Genomic DNA, 20995 nt, shown 5'->3' with positions numbered 1-20995 from the left:
TTCACCACCCAACATTTCGTACAGTTTGAAAGCTTTTCCCTTTACAATTGGACCCGACAATGGAACAAAAAACCAACTACTAACATACAACATATAATTTTCCATTCTTGGCTGTTTGGGTGCTAGGGCCTGGAGCACACTAGCATGTTGCAATTAAGAACGTGCTCTCTACTACCATCTTAAAATGACAATTTAATAGGAATTGTTGTTGGGGAACCAGAGGGCGGAAATCTTTACTCAAACCAGAAGCAGGCCAAGCCAGCTTTGATTACTTATAATTTAACTAGAAAACAGAAATATAGCTAACTTTCCAAACTAAACTGCTAAATAGTGTAAAATGGAAATGATGATAAAACAGGTCAATTTCGTTCCCTAACTCGTTACTGAACCAATTTGGACTCATAAGGCGATTCCTGAATGATTTAATACTTAAATTTTCAACGTGGTGACTATTGCATGTCCAGGAATGATTACCTCGTTAAGCGAGGTAATTTTTTTTAAGTTAGTTTTTTTAAGTTTAGTTATGGAGATAATTAAAACAACTGTAAATTTGAAATGCCCATGATATTTTTATGGGGATTAAATGGTTGTACTTGTAATGTAGTTTGCCTGTTTATGGATATATTTTAATAAAATTTAGTAATTAACAAGCACACCTTCTCTGTAGCAGCAAACCTAAACACTCATTAAAATTTATCTTATTATAGGAAGTAAATCCGACAATTTTAAGGAAACCTTTTAGAGGAAATCTAGCCAGACAAAAGTAAATGTTTTACTTAGTCTGCAGGTTTGTTGCGGCGGGGGTAATGAGATATGCAATAAATAGCAACAGAAAGCATTAGACTGTGATTTGACAATTTAGACGTCCACATTTGTTTCAAAAACATAGTGTAACCGTACCACATTTATTTAATAAAATTTGTATTTGTTTTAATGCTGACAAATGGGTTAAAGCTATTACGTCCTAGTACGAAATATAAAGAGGTGTCGATGCACGTATGAAAATACTCTGACTAAATTATTTAAATTGTAAAAGATTCGCTTAAATTGTAGACTTTAATCCTGTAAAAAAATACCAAAAACATTGATAAGACCTAATCCAAAAACTGTCATAGATCCTTACGTATTTCCATAATCAATGACACTATTTTGAAAATAGAACATAACATCTCGAAGATCTATTTACTGGTATTGTAAAAAGGTCAGTGGACTGAAAGATGTAAGACTAAATTACTTAGATAATCCCGTCACAGCTCAATAAAATATGTCAATTCAGGACATGTTTCGGTGTTAAAACACCATCGTCAGCTTCAGGTACATATGTAGAGTTGGTCAGTAGTTAACATCGTCAGAAGATAAACACAGTACGAAACGGCATGAACAAATACATAAAACAATTAAACATTTAAGAAACAGGCCTGTTCTAACAAAAGATGACCGGCTGCACAGGTAGCAAGGGACAGACTAGACCATGAACCTGAAGCTGACGATGGTGTTTTAACACCGAAACATGTCCTGAATTGACATATTTCATTGAGCTGTGATAGGATCACGTGAGTAATTTAGTCGTACATTATGTCCAACAGCTCAGGGGCTACACACATGGATTTTATTAATGCCGAGGGGGTTGAAATGTCGCCTTGTGTGGCTGTAGCCTATGGAACAAACAACCTAGCTACAATTGAATGGTACTCCAATAAGGTGACTATTTTGGTAAATGATTTCCATGTTCAGGCTCGACCTATTCATAATTTGCTTAAACCTTGAGTAAGGCTGGGATTATAAAGCCTAATAGTCCAAGTAAACTAAGAAAACTGACACAGAGATCATTAAAAAAATTGTAAGAAAACGTTTTATGGTTTTAATACAGGGAGCGGCAGAAATATCTGACGGTTTTCAAGCGAGTACCGCCCGGCAGCCAAGTGGAGGAGGGTGGTGGGGAGCGGCTCATTCTCAAGGCCAAGTGTGACAATTTTAGTCGCCATAGAGCAGTGGACCGGTATACATCGCGCGTTTGTCGTTGAGGCGTATTTTAAAAATGGCGATTTTGTTGTTTATAGCAACGTAAGTTTCGTAGGCATTTTAATGTGGCTCGTGGGGAACCTATCCCATCCCGAAACACAATCGGATACCTTTAGATCCACAGGATCAACTGCAAAACGTAGGCCTACAGGCCGTCCAAGGTCAGTGAGGACGCCGGAGAACGTGGAGCGAGTGCGACAAACTGTGTTAACGAGCCCGCATCGCCCGGCGCGTGGACAAGCTGCTGCTCATGGCATGTCTGAGCGCTCTACTCGACGAATTTTGCACTCAGACCTTCACTTTCACCCATATGAAATAGCAATCGTCCAACAACTTCAGCAAAATTTGTCGAATAGAGCGCTCAGACATGCCATGAGCAGCAGCTTGTCCACGCGCCGGGCGATGCGGGCTCGTTAGCACAGTTTGTCGCACTCGCTCCACGTTCTCCGGCGTCCTCACTGACCTTGGACGGCCTGTAGGCCTACGTTTTGCAGTTGATCCTGTGGATCTAAAGGTATCCGATTGTGTTTCGGGATGGTATAGGTTCCCCACGAGCCACATTAAAATGCCTACGAAACTTACGTTGTTATCAACAACAAAATCGCCATTTTTAAAATACGCCTCAACGACAACGCGCGATGTATACCGGTCCACTGCTCTATGGCGACTAAAATTGTCACACTTGGCCTTGAGAATGAGCCGCTCCCCACCACCCTCCTCCACTTGGCTGCCGGACGGTACTCGCTTGAAAACCGTCAGATATTTCTGCCGCTCCCTGTATTTAGTGTTGGGTTTGCAGAACGACATACTAAAAGTTGCCAAAAATCAGTGCACGAGAAAACCACTAAAATCACAATTTAAAATTGCAGCTTTTCCCAACATTGAACAAATTTTGAAAAAAGATACTACATGCGTTGTGTATGGAAATTTTTTGAGAAACTAACTTCGGACCACCGCCGATATTTATTGGGTCGTTAGTACTTCATTTTGATAGGGAACGCGTTTTTGGACGCCATCTTGGATCTGCCATATATTGGACATAGATATATTTTTTTTAACGTAATAATAGTGTTGTGACACATATAATTTCAAACTACATTTTTACACAGATTTCAGTGCCAAAATCCGTTTTTAAATATATTTTTTCGTTTAGAAGATATGTTCAAATGAAAACTCTCCCCCATACATTCTTATAGACGTTTCGTAGTTTGATAATTTAAAAAAAATTATTTTTCTTATATCTCCAGTTCTTATTAACGGCTGCAGTTCGTTCTAGCCTTAAAATATTCAGTAAAGGGCTTCTATTTGAGCTCTTGAGCATGAAAATCAGACGAGTTAAAGACCACCTACGAACCTCAGAACAATATCAGTTTTAACTTTTTAGAAATATATTTTTATTAAAAGATTTATAACTCGGGTTGTTAATACGCACACCAAGTTCTTTATGGTCTCAAATTACTCAGTAAATGTTTGATTTTATAATCGTTAAACAAAATCTGACAATTTTAAAATGACTCGTGGATCTTAATTTAACATTAAAATGTATTCATTTTGAAATTTGTCTTTAGTTAGTATATCCCCAATTCTAAATCACTCCCAAAACTTTTTATAGTCTTAAATAATTTGTAACATTATTGACTTTTATTTTAGCAATGGATTACTTATTGGGAGTAATTAGGGTTCGGGATATATGTCCTTAACTAAAGACAAATTTCTAAAAAGAAATAATTTACTGTTAAATGAAGATTCATGACTCATTTAAAATTTTTCAGATTTTATTTAGTGATAAATAAAGTTAAAAAAAAACATTTACAGAGTAATTTAAGACCAGAAAGAACTTGGTGACGTATTAACAACCTGAGTTATAAATCTTTTAATAAAAATATATTTCTAAAAAGTTAAAATTGATATTGTTCTGAGGTTCATAGCTGGTCTTTAACTCGTCTGATTTTAATGCTCAAGAGCTCAAATGGAAGCCCTTATATTACTGAATATTTTAAGGCTAGAACGAACTGCAGCCGTTAATAAGAACTGGAGATATAAGAAAAATAATTTTTAAAAAATTATCAAACTACGAAACGTCCATAAGAATGTATGGGGGAGAGTTTTCGTTTGAACATATATTCTAAACAAAAAAATATATTTAAAAACGGATTTTGGCATTGAAATCAGTGTAAAAATGTAGAATGAAATTATGTGTCACAACACTATCATTACATTTACAAAAATATATCGATGTCCAATTTGGCGGATCCAAGATGGCGGCCAAAAACGCATTGCCTATCAAAATGAAGTACTAACGACCCAATAAATATTGGCGGTGGTCCCAAGTCAGTTTCTCAAAAAATGCTTAATCAAGATGCATGTAGTTTTCAAAATTTTTTCAATGTTGGGAAAAGCCGCCATTTTAAATTGTGATTTTAGTGGTTTTCACGTGCACCGATTTTTGGCAACTTTTAGTATGTCGTTCTGCAAACCCAACACTACAAAATAAAACCATAAAACGTTTTCTTGCAATTTTTTTAAGGTCATATCCTATATTTCTCTGACTAAAACTTATTTTATGACAAATTTTTAATATAAATTAATTAATTTATTACATAAATTTTAATTTATTAAGTCCACATGAGAATTGGAATCTCGTCCACACTCAGTGTGAATAAATGTTGCTACGTATTGAAAGAAGAGTGAGTTTACCTCAACCAGCCAAGGCTTGAGTGTGTTGTCGATGATGATGTCGTAGCCGTAACACTCGAAGCAGTGTCTGTCGTTAGCCATGATGTAACTTACGGCCTTCAGAGAGTGAACAATCAGCCAGGAGATGTTGTCAAACAGCCGCTGAGTCACCTGTCAATCAAAGTCTTATCAAAACCTGTGGTGATCATGTTAAAAAAAAACAACATAAAAAATTCAGTTAGATTTGTAGTTTTTCTTCTTCAAACCTATTCTAGGTTTTTTTGTTGTCTAGTTAAATGGATTTTTTTTTAGAAGACATTAAAGAGAGTGTTATTCAATCCCTTTTGGGGAAAACTGTCCAAACCCCAAAATGTATGTTTTGTGGGCGACACGCCTACGCCCCGACACGGGAATCGAACCCGTCCCTACCGCATCAAACTCCAAGAGATTACCAAAGATCCTACAAATGAGACTTATTTGACTTAAAGGTTAAAATTTGTTTTGTGTATCGTCTTGAATGACAGCGATGACTAATTAAAGCTCTTACCTCTGTCAGTAGTCCATGGTTTATTTTATAATTTTGCTACACAAATCTCAGCACAACAGATATTGTTTGATAATACTATTAATGTTCCAAAAAGTAATAAATTTACGTCACGATAGGGATGAGCATCGATAGGTCAACAATCGATGTACCGATAACAACGAATCTTTCGGGGAAAAAACATAGATGTTAATCTATGTGTTTTTCAGATTTTTGTCTGCTCTCTGTACTGCAACTGCTAATTAACCTAAAACTAATAGAATTCAGTTATGATATTTAAAAACTTGGCCAAAAACATAGGTAATCTACCATCGATGTAAAAAACATCAAACATCAATAGAAAAACATTGAACATCAAAAGAAAAACATCGGCTATCAATGCTCATCCTTACGTCACAAATCATGATATTTATGCAGGTGAGAATCCGTACTACCTCTTTCCCACGAGTACTCTCTAGGTATAACTGCAAGTTGTGCAATGACATCTTCCCTCCATGCATGCTATTGTATTCACCCTGAAAAACAATACAGATTTTCAGTAATCACTACCATTCACTACCTACATTATTAAAACATATAATACTTCCTTATTAGATTCGTCACCCTTATAGAAAAGAAGAAGCCACTTTTATTGTTAGTTCTGTCTGGTGCCGCTAGGATTGTGTTTTTGTTCACAATTAGTTTCTTGTTATATCAGTTATAATCATAAGCAACTCGCCCACTAGTTATATAAGCCTAACCAAATAGTAGAAACAAAATTCCGACACTAGCAATCAGTGTCACCAACATGAAAAACAAGCTTCAAATTCTACAATGGAATGGGAAGTCTACAATGTTGGTTAATGTATAATTAAAGCTACAAAAACTTTAGTATTCCTTTAGTTCTAACTTTTTTTTTAGTTATAACTTTAGCATTTTTAGTTCTGGTGTTCCTCAGGGGTCTCATCTTGGACCGTTCTTGTTTTCCATCTTTATTAATGACATTAAGAAGGTCATCAAAGTCCCATTTCTTCTATTTGCAAGTGACATTAAGCTACTCGTTGAAGTTGCATCCCATCATGACTGCCAGTCCTTGCAGGACACCCTCGACGACGTATTTGGCTGGTGCCTCTCTAATGACATGGCTGTGAATCCCACAAAAACCAAATTGATCACGTTCAGCAGGAAATAAATACAGTGTTAGCTGACTACTCTCTTGATGGTAACCGGGTTGAGAGATGCAATACCATCAAGGATCTTGGTGTTCTAATTGACTCCTCATTCGAGTTTGGACACCACATAAACCAAATCTGCACCAGAGCCTCTCGTATGCTCGGATTGGTATTCCGCTCTGCTAGACATGGTTTGAGCAACCATGCCTGTATTATCCTGTACAAGTCTCTCATCCTTCAGCTACTCGAGTATGCTTCCTTGGTTTGGTCACCATACCATCTTGGCAATATTTACCATCTTCAGTCGGTACAAAGACGCTTCATCAGGTTCCTGGGATGTCGTGCTGGACTTGACTTTCGTGACGTCCGGGTTGACGAGCTCTCTAATATGTATGACATTCCGAGTCTTGAAAACAGAAAGCGAGTGGCTGATGTGACCTTTCTTTACAAACTGATAAATAACCAAGTCAACTGCCCCTTCTTGCTGGTAAGGATAAACTTCCATGTTCCTTCGAGAATCACGAGACATCAGCGTGTATTTGAACTTGACCATACTGGGACTAACTACGCCAGATCCAGTCCCATTCCCCGGATTATGCGCCTCGGGAATGTGATAAGCAGCTCTGTTGACCTTCTAACTGCCTCCTTGGGAGTGGTACGGCGTTCTGCGGCTGACAGCATCCTTGAGGGTACCCCGTAAAAGCATTGTTGTTGTTGTTCCTTTGTTGTTGATTTTTCTCTTGTTAATGTTGTGATCTATTTTGTTTGTATTCTTGTTATTGATATATTCATTGTTATATTTTGTTATTGTTATATTTTTTATACATTGTTATATTTTTCTGTAACATCAATATCCATTGTTTTGCCATGTAATAATTAGTTTTAAATATTGTTTTCTACTCCTCTGTTAATTATTAAATGTTTATAATATTTTCCTATTTGTAGCTACTTAATGTAAAATGGTGTTTGCCGTTGGTGTTCAATAAATAAATAAATAAATAAGTATTTTTAGTTGAAAAATTTACTAACGTAAATGAACGGTGCTTTGCGTACTTCCAATTTATAAGAGCAGAGACCATCTTAAATTTTGAATAGTGACGCAAGGTGCGGGCTATGTTAACTGTACAGCGCTTGACTACTACAGCATAAATGCTGGAATTAGGATTTTTCAAAGATATTAAAAGCTGAAAGTCCTGTAAAGAAAACAAACATTTAAAGCACTCTTGTGACATGAATAAAATATATTAAAATGAAACGCTGAGAGTACCTGATTTCCAATTTTACTGAGTGTAGGTGTCTTGAAGCTGAAGAAGTGAAGTCGTAGAGGTGTGAAGATCCTGTCGATGAGAGAGATGGCAGCATAGGGGAGTTAGGACCTCACTGCTGGGGGAAGAAGGCGCCTTCTGTAGGGGACGATGAGATGATGTTGGTCGTATGTAGAGATGATGATGTGCAGAGTTGATATAGGTAATTTCGTTAATCATTAGAGAGTAAAAAAGCTATTCTCTAGCATTTTAAATTAAATAAAAAATCACTTCCTCTTGAGATTTTATCACTTTATTCGTGTGATATTTGAATTAAAAATGAAAATAAAAATATTCACACTTGGCACTCTTCTTTATGCCTTGCACAAAAATAATAAATCTTAAAAATAGCAAATTAAAATGCAAAGTAAAAATGATTTAAGACTTTAAACTGGAGCTTGAAGTTTCTTGAAATAACATGAAATTTAACATGAAAAGTGAGAAATAGCTTATAAAAAAACTGGCGTCTTGATGTATTTAAATTGAGAATTATGCGGTGAACTGGATGAAATAATACTTTATCAGACGGACGCTGCATAAAGCGAGAACGAGGGTAAGTTATAAAACACTGGTAAAGAGACCACGTGCAAGAAATGCGTAATGCAATATTAACCGCGAGTCGAGTACACGGGAGTTACCACGGTGAAGACATAAGCGGAACTGGATTTAGTCATTACAAATATCATAGCGTCTCTCCCACTCTTCGATATTTGAAAATCTGACCAATCACGTGAGGCGGTGCTATCACAAAACTGCTCGACAAAGTGCATGTCTGGAAACAGGTGACTGGACATGTCGAATACTGACCAGTAAAAATTTTTTAGTATTCATAAAAAACACTTTTTTGGGACTATTGGACACTTACTCACATAGTCTTAACATTTTAATTCCTGTTCAGTTTTACTTCTTACTCTTGTGGCCACTCAAACCCAAGAGTTTTGGCCTCGCCGAGCCGACAAGTTGCCTCCAGACTCCTCTGTCCTCCGCCATGTCCACTTCCCAATTCTTGTTCTATCTCCAGCTTTTGATCATTCCAACTTAATCTTGGTCTTCCCAGCCCACCTTCTGGTCAACCTCTCCAAACCCTTCTTATTGTTGCATCCTCCTCTCTTTTTCTCACATGACCAAACCACCCAATTCTCCACCATCTTAACATCACCTCAATATCTCCTGTACAAGTTTCTGAGTTCTCTATTTTTCAGTATTCTGCATATCCCGTCTTCAAATGGTCCATGATATCCTTCTCATTATTTTATTTTTAAAAGTTATTAACTTCTTCTGGATCTATCTATTGATGTCCATATCTCTGAACCATAGAGAATTATGGTAGTAAATAAAAAATAGAATGTAGTGAGTGAACTACATTCTATATTTTTTATTTCTTGGCAGGAGCTTAGAGCCTTATTATGCGCGGCCACTCGAGTCGCGCGCGACCGCTACTGCAAGTCACTTGGGGTAGCCACACGTGTGGCTAGGAGTAGCGACAGGTGTGGCGAGGTCACGCGTCCAACCGAATTTTATACGGACTTGCATGTAGTTTTTCAGAGTGAATAGGTAAAGAAGCTGATCTATTTTACTTTTACTAAAGCGTCGTAAACGTAGACGAAAAAAAGTATTGGGAGGCAATCCGTTACTAAAAGTAAGACATTCAGGAGTATTTTTTAGTTTTTATATAATGATCTTAGAGAGGATGATAAGATGTATTTTGGTTGTTTTGGGGGAGACGAGACGTTCTTTTGATAACCTTTTAGGAAGCATAGAAGGCGACTTAACCGTATTGTATAAGAAAATTGATAATTTTTTTTTCAGCTAAGGAGAGGGTAGCACTTACCTTAAATTAAATATTATAATGATTTTGATTTGATATAATCATAATATTAACACAATATTAGCAGCAAAACTCGGCGTTGCCCTGGTCAACATAAAATACACAATAACGGTAATATTATTGAGTAATACAGACTGTATCTTGAACTTAACTGATTCAAATGGTCAACATCTCAAATGAAAGCCTTTGTTTTGAGGGGTAGCCTATTTTAAGACCAAGTCATAAAAAATAACTTAAATAAAAATGGAGTTACGTATCATTGATTGCAGATAAGTGTTAAAATAATAATTATAACCGTTGATTCGTGATTCAGAAGCGTGCTTCACTTATGTCCGATCTTAATAATCAACAGCTCAAAATTAAAGCTGGCATTTCACTGAAGGTTCTTTGACCAAAACATATAGGATAATATAATCAAAACTAGCGAAATACCGCTTTAATTGAAGTAAGAATTTGAAAAAAATCTGATTTATTTTTTTGGTTGAGTAATACAGTAGATACATGAATTATGATGCTTGGTGGCAAATCTGTTCGTGAACACCTTTAATTTAAGACCAAAATTATGAAATTCGGTCAGGTAGAAGAGCCGAACCTACTCGGAAAAGAAAACCAATATTTATTAATATATAGATAATATAGTTAATATAATAAAATGTTGAAACAAAAATCAGGACTGAGCCGAGAACAGAGAGTAGGGTCCGCTGTGGCCCGCGACTGTGGCTGCGCGTAATAAACAGCATATGATAACATGGCCCGCTGGTGGTGCGACAGTCGCGTGGGCTCGCGACTAGTAGCGAGGGTGCGCGACTGGAGTGGCCAGGCAGCGACAATCGCGTGCCTCGCCACTGCAGTCGCGTCGCTTAATAAGGTCCATATGATAACATGGCCCGCTAAAAGTGAGCAGTAGCGGTCGTGTGCCACCAGAGTGGCCGCGCATTATAAGGCTCTTTCTCCTTATGTTCACATTATTTACTTAAATTGTGCAACAATTAATAAACTTAACAGTCTTTAAAAAATATTAAATGAAAAAATAATTCTTTTTTTTCAGGCAAACACTTTAACACTTTTATAGGCTATATTTGTCAGTCTTGCAGAGCTACCACCAGCTCAAAGCTACAAATATGAACTTCCCAATAATTGTCTACATCTATCTACTATGTTCTGACAGTACCTACTTTTGACTTTCTTTAAACATTAAGAAGTTAGTGGCCTCTTTTATCCTTGCATTTGCCTGTCCACATAAGCTACCGACCTGGGCATGGAACGTATCAAGCAAAGCAAGGCGTGAGCTGGCACAATTACAATATGAGGGTGAACTGTACTGATATAAAGTAGTGGCCTGTACCAGCTGCCGATGTCCATGGCGCTACTGACTGAGCCACTGACTCACTGAATTACCGAATTTATTTAGATTTCTAAAGCGTATGCCTAACTATTAGAACCTAGTTATGACTCACCCCATGTTTCTGAACAGAAACGTTCGTCAGATGCACATACATGTTGTCCAGCTCCTGTATGCTCGTATCGTACTTCACCGTGCAAAATCTGCAGAATCCCAGCTTAAACAGGTAGGCTTTCAATGGCCGAAATGAGGTAACCAACACGTACAACCGGAGATCAAATTTTTTACCACCAATTAAAAGAGGATTTTCAATGTACCTTAAAAAGGGAAAGCAATAAACATTTTTATTTCAGTAAATATTTATCCAAACACCAATGCATTAATGTTGCTAAACTAAATTAAAAGTTGCCTAGTTGCAATTTGTTTCACAATTCAGTATTCACTTACCTTTATGTCAATACAGTTATTAAATAGATTGAGAGATCTCCTAGATGTAGTTTTCCTTGCCTCAGAAACCTTTTTTTCTCAGTTGGATCAATAGCATAAGGTTTCTGAGCTTCAAATTACTAGATTACAGCATCGTTATCACTAAGTCAGCAAATACCATTGATAATTGTTTGGATTTGAACCCTGACCTCATCAACAAAAGTCTTGCGCTCAATTTTGTATACAATCGATCAATATTTCTCTCCTTACTTAGCTGAAATCATGAAATATTCTTTGAATAGTTCATTTGTATAGGAAACAACGTTTTTACCAACTATGCATACCTTGAAATCACATAAGATTCCTTCACCAGTGACGGGTTAAAAGGTGTCTTGCTCTCTCTCGACCAGCGTTTCAACTTTGACAGTTTGTTGATCAGGAATATCCCGGCACCTTGGGACTTCCCACAAGGCTTCATTATCCAGGTGCTCTGTGGGCTTTTACGATACTCCTCCACAAACATGTTATAGTCTACAACAAATCAATGGGCACAAACAGAAGCCAAAGAAATATTCAGAAGCGTGCTTCACTTATGTCCGATCTTAATAATCAATAGCTCAAAATTAAAGCTGGCATTTCACTGAAGGTTCTTTGACCAAAACATATAGGATAATATAATCAAAACTAGCGAAATACCGCTTTAATTGAAGTAAGAATTTGAAAAAAATCTGATTTATTAATAAAAAAAAAAAAAGTCGCACGAATGTAACGGTATTCAACTATACCTTATTTGGTTCGACTCTCCACCGATCCTCTACAGTGAAAGATCTCGGAGTAACTGTTTCCTCGAATCTAAGTCCTGAACCTCACTTAAGAAACATAAGTAAGAGGGCTTATTCTGCTCTGGGATTTGTTGTCCGAATGTCTCGAGATGGGTTTTCACCTCATGCCCTAAGGACTTTGTATGTGCAGCTGGTCCGCCCTTTGTTGGAGTACTGCTCGCCAGTTTGGTCACCATACCTGATATGCCATGTTGATCTTCTCGAGGGTGTACAGAGAAAATTTCTCCGAGTACTTGGAGTGAGTCTGGGCTTTCGCTACCTTGAAGTACCACTGGATGAGATGGTACGTCCAGTTTGGACGTCGGTTTGGACTTCTTCCTCTGAGTTCGAGACGCAAAATCTTTGATCTGATGCTCTTAAGGAAGATCATCACAGCCTCGGTCGATTCACCAGATTTGCTGAGCAGGGTTGATTTTTGTTGTGCTCGGGTGGTTCGATCCAGAGGACTCTTTGAGAGAGCTCATTGTCCGACACTGTACTCTTACCACAGTGCTCTGCCTCGCCTTCATCGTCTGGGAAACAGCCTGCCCAGTTACATCGACCTGATTCAGTTCTCCGAGAATCGTCTTAGGAAAGAGCTAACCAACTTCTACTCGTCAGAGGAGCATGTGCATGTTTGATTTTTTTTTATTAGCTTTTCGTTAGGAGTGTGGCAATGACTTAGTGTTGGGGCCGTCGACTCCCCTCACTTCCGAGCCAGTGAGTGCAATGTTTCTGTGTGTGGTTCAAGAGTGTGTGGTAGTGTTGGGGCCCTCGACTCCCCTCACTTCTGTGCATTACTTTTTAATATTTATTAATATTTATGGTATATCTTGTTGTTGCCTTTATTGTTAAGTTTTTTTTCTTCAGAGTTTACCGTACCTTTTGTACATTGTTCGCTTCTGTAAATTTGCTGTTTTTGCCGCCATACTATGTATTTATTTTGTAGTGTTTCATATTTTTGGGTTTGCTTATATTTAGTCTCTACTTCGTTATTATTTATAGTATTATTGTTCCTGCATGTTAACTAGCTTTTATTGCCACTTGCTGTGATATTATTTATCATATATTTATTTTCTCAACTGTGTTTTGTTAATTGAGTGTGGGTATAGGAGATAGTTGTAATGGTCGCATGTATTATTATGCAATCTTTTTTTGGCCATCTGTAGTATAAATTGCAATGTTAAATGTAAAATGGTGTTTGCCGTATACAAATAAATAAATAAATGGGATACATAGCTCAGTGGTGGGATCCAGAGGGGGGGGCACAGGGGGCAATCGCCCCCCCCCTCGGGGCTTAAATACAGTATATGTATTTGTTTACTGCATGTAATGTAATACAGTAGTGCATACGCATTGCGTAGAATAATTTGTCACCCCCCAATCACCCAGACCTCCTGGTTCGCCCCCCCCCCCTTTGTGACTGTTAAAGCTGAAAGCACACACTGACATAGCTAAAAAGAATACTATGTGAAGATTACTTCTAATCTGTTATACCCTGATTATATTTAGCCAGTTTCCATTGTCTGTGATTTGGCCTTCCTCTAAATTGTTGTCTCAGCAGCATTTTCACACAACAAAAAATATCTCTCTTACCAGGTCAAGAAAATCCTGTTATATCCTGCTTTATTATAATGAAGAACCCTGTTTTATCCTGCATGAATTTTCTCTTCTTAGGGTATCTTTTTGAAGAATCGTGTTTAAATAGCTATTCATACTTTGCTACAATACCTTGCTAAATAATTTAATCACTTGGAGTTCTTTTTTAACTAAAAAAAATCAAGTGTCCACAGAACACCTTATGTTTTATTCTGCTGATGGTTTGAAATCCAAGCTTAGTTTTAAAAACCCTTAATTCAAACCACCAAACTGATGTAAAAAAATAACATTTGAAAAATATGTATATCCACTATTACTAACTAATGACACATCTGTCAATATTGAATTATAGCTTTGACTATTAATACAACTTCAGTATCCAATAGTCAATGATTATAGTAATAACACACAGAACTTGATAAACTCACCCGCAGGTAGGACAAATGTTATCGGGATGAAGTCGAGATGCAAATATCGGCCGGGCACATCTCCCCTCTCTGCTATCGGATTCCCTTCTCTTTCCATCTCTTTTCGATATCGTTTTATATTCTTTACCAATAAGTCCTTTCTAGATAGTTCGTAATGGTTGGGAAAGTGATTGATCATTCTGAAATCCAAAGTAGCTTAGGAGAATCTCTTCTAAATTTATATGAAGATAGTAAATTAAGAGTATGGAACTACAGTAGAACCCCGGTTAACCGAAATAAAGGGGGGAGAGCCGTTTCGGATAATCAATTTTTCGGTTAGCCGTCATGTGCTATATATAGCCTATGCATTCCCATGGCGAGTTAAAAAAATAAATTTTAACAATGTCTCTACAATACACAATTTTATTTCAGCTACAGAAATGCTACAATGGGTAAGAATATACTTTAAAACTATACAAACTGAAGTTACACTAAAGCATTTTACATAACATATTACTTATATTTTTGCTCTGTATTATTTTACAGAACCGTTTCCGTTTTTATTAGGGTAGGTACCTTTATTAATGATGTACAAATTGAAATAGGCAAATGGAAATAGGTGTTTTGATCGTTTGGTACAGAAATCACACAGGTGCGTAAAAATTTTGGTAATGGGGTATCTGCAATATTCAAATGAACTGAGCATCAACAAGCTGTGATACACAAAGAGAACTGTAAAATGATGTTTATGTTTTTAATTTAATAAATAATTTGTGTTATTGTGAGAATAGGGCAATTTTATTTTCAAGTGCATAATTCATCAACTTATTAACTTTATTTTTTCCCAATCCAAAATTATATAAAAAAACTATTTTGATTGTTTTACCCCAAAGAAATTTCTGGGAAACGGATTACTGTGTTATTAATTTTAGTGCATTACTGATCAATTCATTGTCTTGGATGGAAGGAACTAGATATGAATGTTTGGAGAATAACAATAACGTGAAAATTACTTGACCAATTGAGCTGATCTTTTTCATGAGTAGGCTTAAAGGACATACGGAAAGTAAATAAAAGAAACGTCTTATAACACTTAAAACATATATTTACGCTTATACTGTTACTCACAAGACGGTAAATATACAAAAAAAGATGGTAAGTGGTGATCGATTTCGATTGGACACTCCAATCATCATCAGACCCAATATAGGCGAATGACAAGAATCTTGAATGGCGTCCCTACTTATACCCTATTGGCTACCGGAAGCACCGGCCAATAAATTTTTATAAGTACAACTGGAATCGAAATTTACTTGTTCATTAATAAACTTATTTCTATTTTTACATTTATCCTTATAAATATACAGTTCTTCCCAAGCATTCATTACATATCCTTTCTTACAATTCTTTAAAATACCTAGACTATCCTCCATTTTTCCTATTGAGTGGCCATTTTGTAACAGGTGTGTGCGACATTTGATCTTTCCGGTTTGTTGTTCCTCCACGCAGATGTGTGGTTTTTGAAGCGGTTAACGAAGTTCACAGTCTGTCCAATGTAGAAGCTACCACAATCTTTACAATTGATTTTATAGATGCCCGAAGTGTCGAATTTGTTACAATCTTTTATATTTGGATGCAGTATTTTACTCATGGTGTTCTGAGTCCTGTTGGCTATTGAAACTCCGTATTTCTTGAATCTGTTAGCAGTCCTTTGTGTTGTAGTCCCCGTGTAGCTAAATGTGACATATCTGGTGTTTTCCTCTTTTATCTCTTCTAATGTTGTTCTGCTGTGTAGCGTATTCTGCCTATTGATTTTCCTCCTCATCTTTCTTGCGATGTCCTCTATCGTTTTGGTTCGAAATCCATTAACTTGAGCGATCTTCTTAATGGTGTCCAGTTCTTTCTTCCTATTGGCTTGGCTAAGTGGGATCTTATAGGCACGGTACAGCATGGATCTAAAGGCTGCGGTCTTGTGGATTGTCGGATGGATAGATTTTGCTGTTGATTGTAGTGTCCGTTTGCGTAGGTTTCCTGTAGATGTCAAACTCGATCTTGCTGTCTTTTCTCTCTAATGTGAGGTCCAGGAAGTTGATCTTTTTGTTTTCTTCAAACTCGTTGGCAAAGGTGAGGTTCGGATGGTGGCTGTTTAGTGTCTGCATCATCGTTTCGTGCTCTTGCTCCTGGGCTTGTCTGAAGATAACAAGAATGTCGTCTACATATCTAACATACAGTTTTACATAATGATTCTTTCTTAAACTCTTTAAAATTTTTTTCCCTGATTCTGTAAAAATATTTCTGACAAAATTGCCGAAAGTGGACTTCCTATAGCTAAACCATCTGTTTGTTCGTAAAATCTATTGTTAAATTTAAAATAATTTTGTTTTAAAACAGTCACAAGCAATTTTACAATCTGATTGACATATTCATTGTCTAAACTATTCTGTAAAAGCCTACATTTTACAAGATCTACAATTTCAGATACAGGTATGTTGGTGTACAGATTTGCGATATCAAATGAGACTAGCCTACTATTCATATCTACATCTATGTTTTTCACACGTTCAACAAATTCATAACTATTCTTTACATTGTATATATATTCTAATTCTAAATCATTGCTGAGCTTACTTGCTAACAATTTTGAAACATTGTAGGTAGGAGCACATTTAAAGTTAACTAAGGGTCTGATGGGTAAGAAAGAATCATGATGTAAAACTGTATGTTAGATATGTAGACGACATTATTGTTATCTTCAGACAAGCACAGGAGCAAGAGCACAAAACGATGATGCAGACACTAAACAGCCACCATCCGAACCTCACCTTTCCTTTGCCAACGAGTTTGAAGAAAACAAAAGATCAACTTCCTGGACCACACATTAGAGAGAAAGAGACAGCAAGATCGAGTTTGACATCTACAGGAAACCTACGCAAACGGACACTACAATCAACAGCAAATCTATCCATCCGACAATCCACAAGACCGCAGCCTTTAGATCCATGCTGTACCGTGCCTATAAGATCCCACTTAGCCAAGCCAATAGGAAGAAAGAACTGGACACCATTAAGAATATCGCTCAAGTTAATGGATTTCGAACCAAGACGATAGAGAACATCGCAAGAAAGACGAGGAGGAAAATCAATAGGCAGAATACGCCACACAGCAGAACAACATTAGAAGAGATAAAAGAGGAAAACACCAGATATGTCACATGTAGCTACACGGGGACTACAACACAAAGGACTGCTAACAGATTCAAGAAATACGGAGTTTCAATAGCCAACAGGACTCAGAACACCATGAGTACTGCACCCAAATATAGAAGATTGTAACAAATTCGACACTTCGGGCATCTATAAAATCAATTGTAAAGATTGTGGTAGCTTCTACATTGGACAGACTGTGAACTTCGTTAACCGCTTCAAAAACCACATATCTGCGTGGAGGAACAACAAACCGGAAAGATCAAATGTCGCACACACCTGTTACAAAATGGCCACTCAATAGGAAAAATGGAGGATAGTCTAGGTATTTTAAAGAATTGTAAGAAAGGATATGTAATGAATGCTTGGGAAGAACTGTATATTTATAAGGATAAATGTAAAAATAGAAATAAGTTTATTAATGAACAAGTAAATTTCGATTCCAGTTGTACTTATAAAAATTTATTGGCCGGTGCTTCCGGTAGCCAATAGGGTATAAGTAGGGACGCCATTCAAGATTCTTGTCATTCGCCTATATTGGGTCTGATGATGATTGGAGTGTCCAATCGAAATCGATCACCACTTACCATCTTTTTTTGTATATTTACCGTCTTGTGAGTAACAGTATAAGCGTAAATATATGTTTTAAGTGTTATAAGACGTTTCTTTTATTTACTTTCTGTAAATTTAATAACACATACAATGCTGATCAAGAAGTTATTTAAAGGACATAGTGAGCTTTTAAATACTCTACTAGGGCTCTGCCCTTACAGTTGATTAAGTCCAATGTTGTTCCAGTGTTGTCCAATGTTAAGTAACCATTAAAAGCCTTTCAAAATGCCACTCAAACTGGTACGGCAATCAATAGTTTTATTAATACTTATGAAGTCAAACGGGAAGCCCACAGGTAACGTTGTATTTATTGCTATTAATTAATTGTTAATTATTAACTGCTAATATTTTTAAACTATCAGCAACATATAGTGAGATGTGAGAAAAATGCATTTAATTAGGTACACAAACACATACAGTCCCTTTAATGGACAAAAAATAACAACAGTATCCATGTATAAAGTGTATTTACTGTAAATAGTTAGGACCACTTACTGGTTTTCATTCATCCTGTATCCACTGTCGACACTAAATAAATTTCGGCAAGTGTGCATTCCAGCCCTGTGATAACAAATTAAAATACATTTCAAAACTCTGTGAATTCTACCTTTAGTGTTGATACAAGACATACCATCCCCATGCTAAACTTCTAATGAAGACAGCTGGTCCATATGGGATGTCTTCAAAATCCCAAAGTCAATGATTCAACATCGTTATACTTATACAGTATACATAGGTGGATAGTTAAGAGTCATATAACTTATTTAACATTCATTTGTTTAAATTTTCCCCCTACCTTTATGAAGCATTTGAGTGAAGCAAGTTCCGTTAAGACATTTTGATATCCTTTGCTTTGATTGATACTTTTTCACACACGCTTTTGAGGCTAATATGAACGGATATACAGTATTAAAGGTTAAAGGCCGCCAACCTCTAACTATAAAATTTATTTTTTTAACCTTTGAAACATTATGGAAATCAAGAACAATTAAAGTGTGATTCTTAAATTTTCTTACCAATAAAAATTCCAATCATCATCAGGACCAACGTGGACCCAGCCTCGTTTTTCAAAATTGGTCAAAAGCACGGATCGATCCAAATCCGAGCAGTAAGTTACTCGACGGTCCTTGTCAACCAAACTGCTTCCAACTCTACAAAATTCACAAAGTGAGTTACAGTAATATTAGTTCAATGTTTAGTTGAATGTCCTCAAGTATTATAGACTTAAGTAGAGGTATATTATAATAACAGGAGGCCTAAATTAGAAGTAGTAACATAGAAATTATACATAGAAGAAATCAGTCGTGGTAGTTAACCAGGGCCGTACCCATCAGCTTTGGCAGGTCCCAATAAAGATATTGGGCCGGGCCCTGCCCCTCCCCTTGAAGTATATGGTTTTTCCGGTATGGAAACCCCGGTCTGAGTACGGCCCTAGTAGTAACTCCAAAAGTTATGACCGTTCTACTTTTTAAAATCCCACACTATTTTTTGAGGAAGCTGGATAACAATCAAATAACACATTAATTGTTGCAAGACAATTCTTTTTGTAGCTTATCTCAAACTGTGGTCTTAAACGTTGTACCAATAATACAAGATTATTTTATTGTTATAAAATCTTTTAACTATTAGCATCAATCGTGTTCAAGATCTGTGCTTCACAATACTAAGACAAAGGAACTAAGACATCAATACCTAATTAAGTTCCATAAGCCTTTTCTACAAAGTTGATCTAAATTTAAAAGGTTTTCAGATATGATCTTAGAGGTTTTGGAACGCCATTTCTCTGCATTAACCCTAGAAAAGCTGTTTTTTGTCATGGTATAAAATGCTAACAATGATCAGTAAATACAAAACTTTATGCAAATTTGTTGACTCTGAGTACCTCAAACCAGCTAACCGACATCCTTTATCTGCTGTTTTCTTTCTGTGAAAAGCATACTCATCGCCAGTGTCCTCTTCATCAATAACTAAAAAAGGAATTTGAAAAGTAAACAAACAGTGCACAAAATAAATTAAAAAATAAAAATAAAACTTGAAGTGTAGTGCTAATTTTTGTCAAAAATACATGACATTCAAAGAAAACTTTCATAAAAATATTAAGAATCTTAACATTAGGCCTATAGGATTAATTGTTTCACCCAGGGATATAAAATAAATAAAATAAAATAAATGTTAAAATTTGGATAGCCTATAGTTCCAAATTTAGGAACACATCTCTTATTTTATTTCAGAATCAGAATTGTTTATTGCCATAATAATACAAAAATGTACAGAGCAAAATTCACTAAAACTACACAAATAAAATCAGACCCATAAAAATAAAGATACAAACTTCAAGAAGTACATACTGCTGTTTTCATTTTAAAAACGAAGAAACACTGTAAAAAACCTTTACAACTAAGTAAATATTCCCTCAAACCATGCTTAAATTTATTTAAATCATTTTCTTTGCCCTTGATTGCATTGGGAATAGAATTGAAAAGATGGATACACATCACACATGGAGAATGATTGTTTTTTTTTATGAAAAGTGGTCTGTTATTTCATTTTGTATATAAAAGTCAGTCTGTTATTTTTAAGTAGCCTATCATATCTCTATGAAGAATGTCTCCAAATTACAATAATAGGGAGTAATAAAGTAGGTACAGTAATAAGGCTATATGGGACAGCAATGTCCAATATTAGATCTATAGGTACTAGGCTCTATTAATTGATGTTGATAATTTTTTTTAAAGATAAGTTGACTACACTATAACGGTTTGACTACACCAATTCTGATTGAGAAATATGATGAGATGTATTGACCTGTTCATAGTAATTTGTAATGTAACTTTTAGCTCTTTGGATTTGGAGATACCGGTACCTTGTTAAATATAAAATTTGAACTATACAAAAATACACTGTAAGATACTGTACTCAAAACATACCTTCCATATATCAAACCAGAAGTTGAAGACGTATTATTCTTTTGTTTATCAGCAGCAGGTCCCAGAGAAGCCATAGTTTCATTTCAAAACTGCAGTAAGGTTGCCATGGTGTGAAATAAACAAATTGTCAAGG

At 36.2% G+C, this 20995-nt stretch overlaps 1 protein-coding gene across 1 annotated transcript in view; it reads right to left on the bottom strand.

The window, feature by feature from the left end:
* Positions 1-20995, bottom strand: part of LOC128990385 (polyglutamylase complex subunit TTLL1) — a 26174-nt gene extending 5179 nt beyond the window's left edge. The window contains exons 1-9 of the mRNA XM_054412733.1: positions 20863-20995; positions 19818-19902; positions 18952-19086; positions 18431-18496; positions 14142-14320; positions 11638-11824; positions 10983-11184; positions 5677-5757; positions 4720-4869 (exon numbers count right to left, since the gene is read on the bottom strand). Of these exons, the coding sequence (XP_054268708.1) occupies positions 4720-4869; positions 5677-5757; positions 10983-11184; positions 11638-11824; positions 14142-14320; positions 18431-18496; positions 18952-19086; positions 19818-19902; positions 20863-20869 (1092 nt within the window). The 5' untranslated portion in view covers positions 20870-20995. The remainder of the gene's footprint in view (positions 1-4719; positions 4870-5676; positions 5758-10982; positions 11185-11637; positions 11825-14141; positions 14321-18430; positions 18497-18951; positions 19087-19817; positions 19903-20862) is intronic.

Source organism: Macrosteles quadrilineatus, unplaced genomic scaffold (assembly GCF_028750875.1).
Source record: "Macrosteles quadrilineatus isolate MER2022 unplaced genomic scaffold, UCM_ALF_1.0 Scaffold_3__2_contigs__length_128488019, whole genome shotgun sequence".
Classification (NCBI taxonomy): domain Eukaryota; kingdom Metazoa; phylum Arthropoda; class Insecta; order Hemiptera; family Cicadellidae; genus Macrosteles; species Macrosteles quadrilineatus.
Note: the sequence above shows the minus strand (reverse complement) of the source record. Positions and strands in the feature narration are given on the sequence as shown.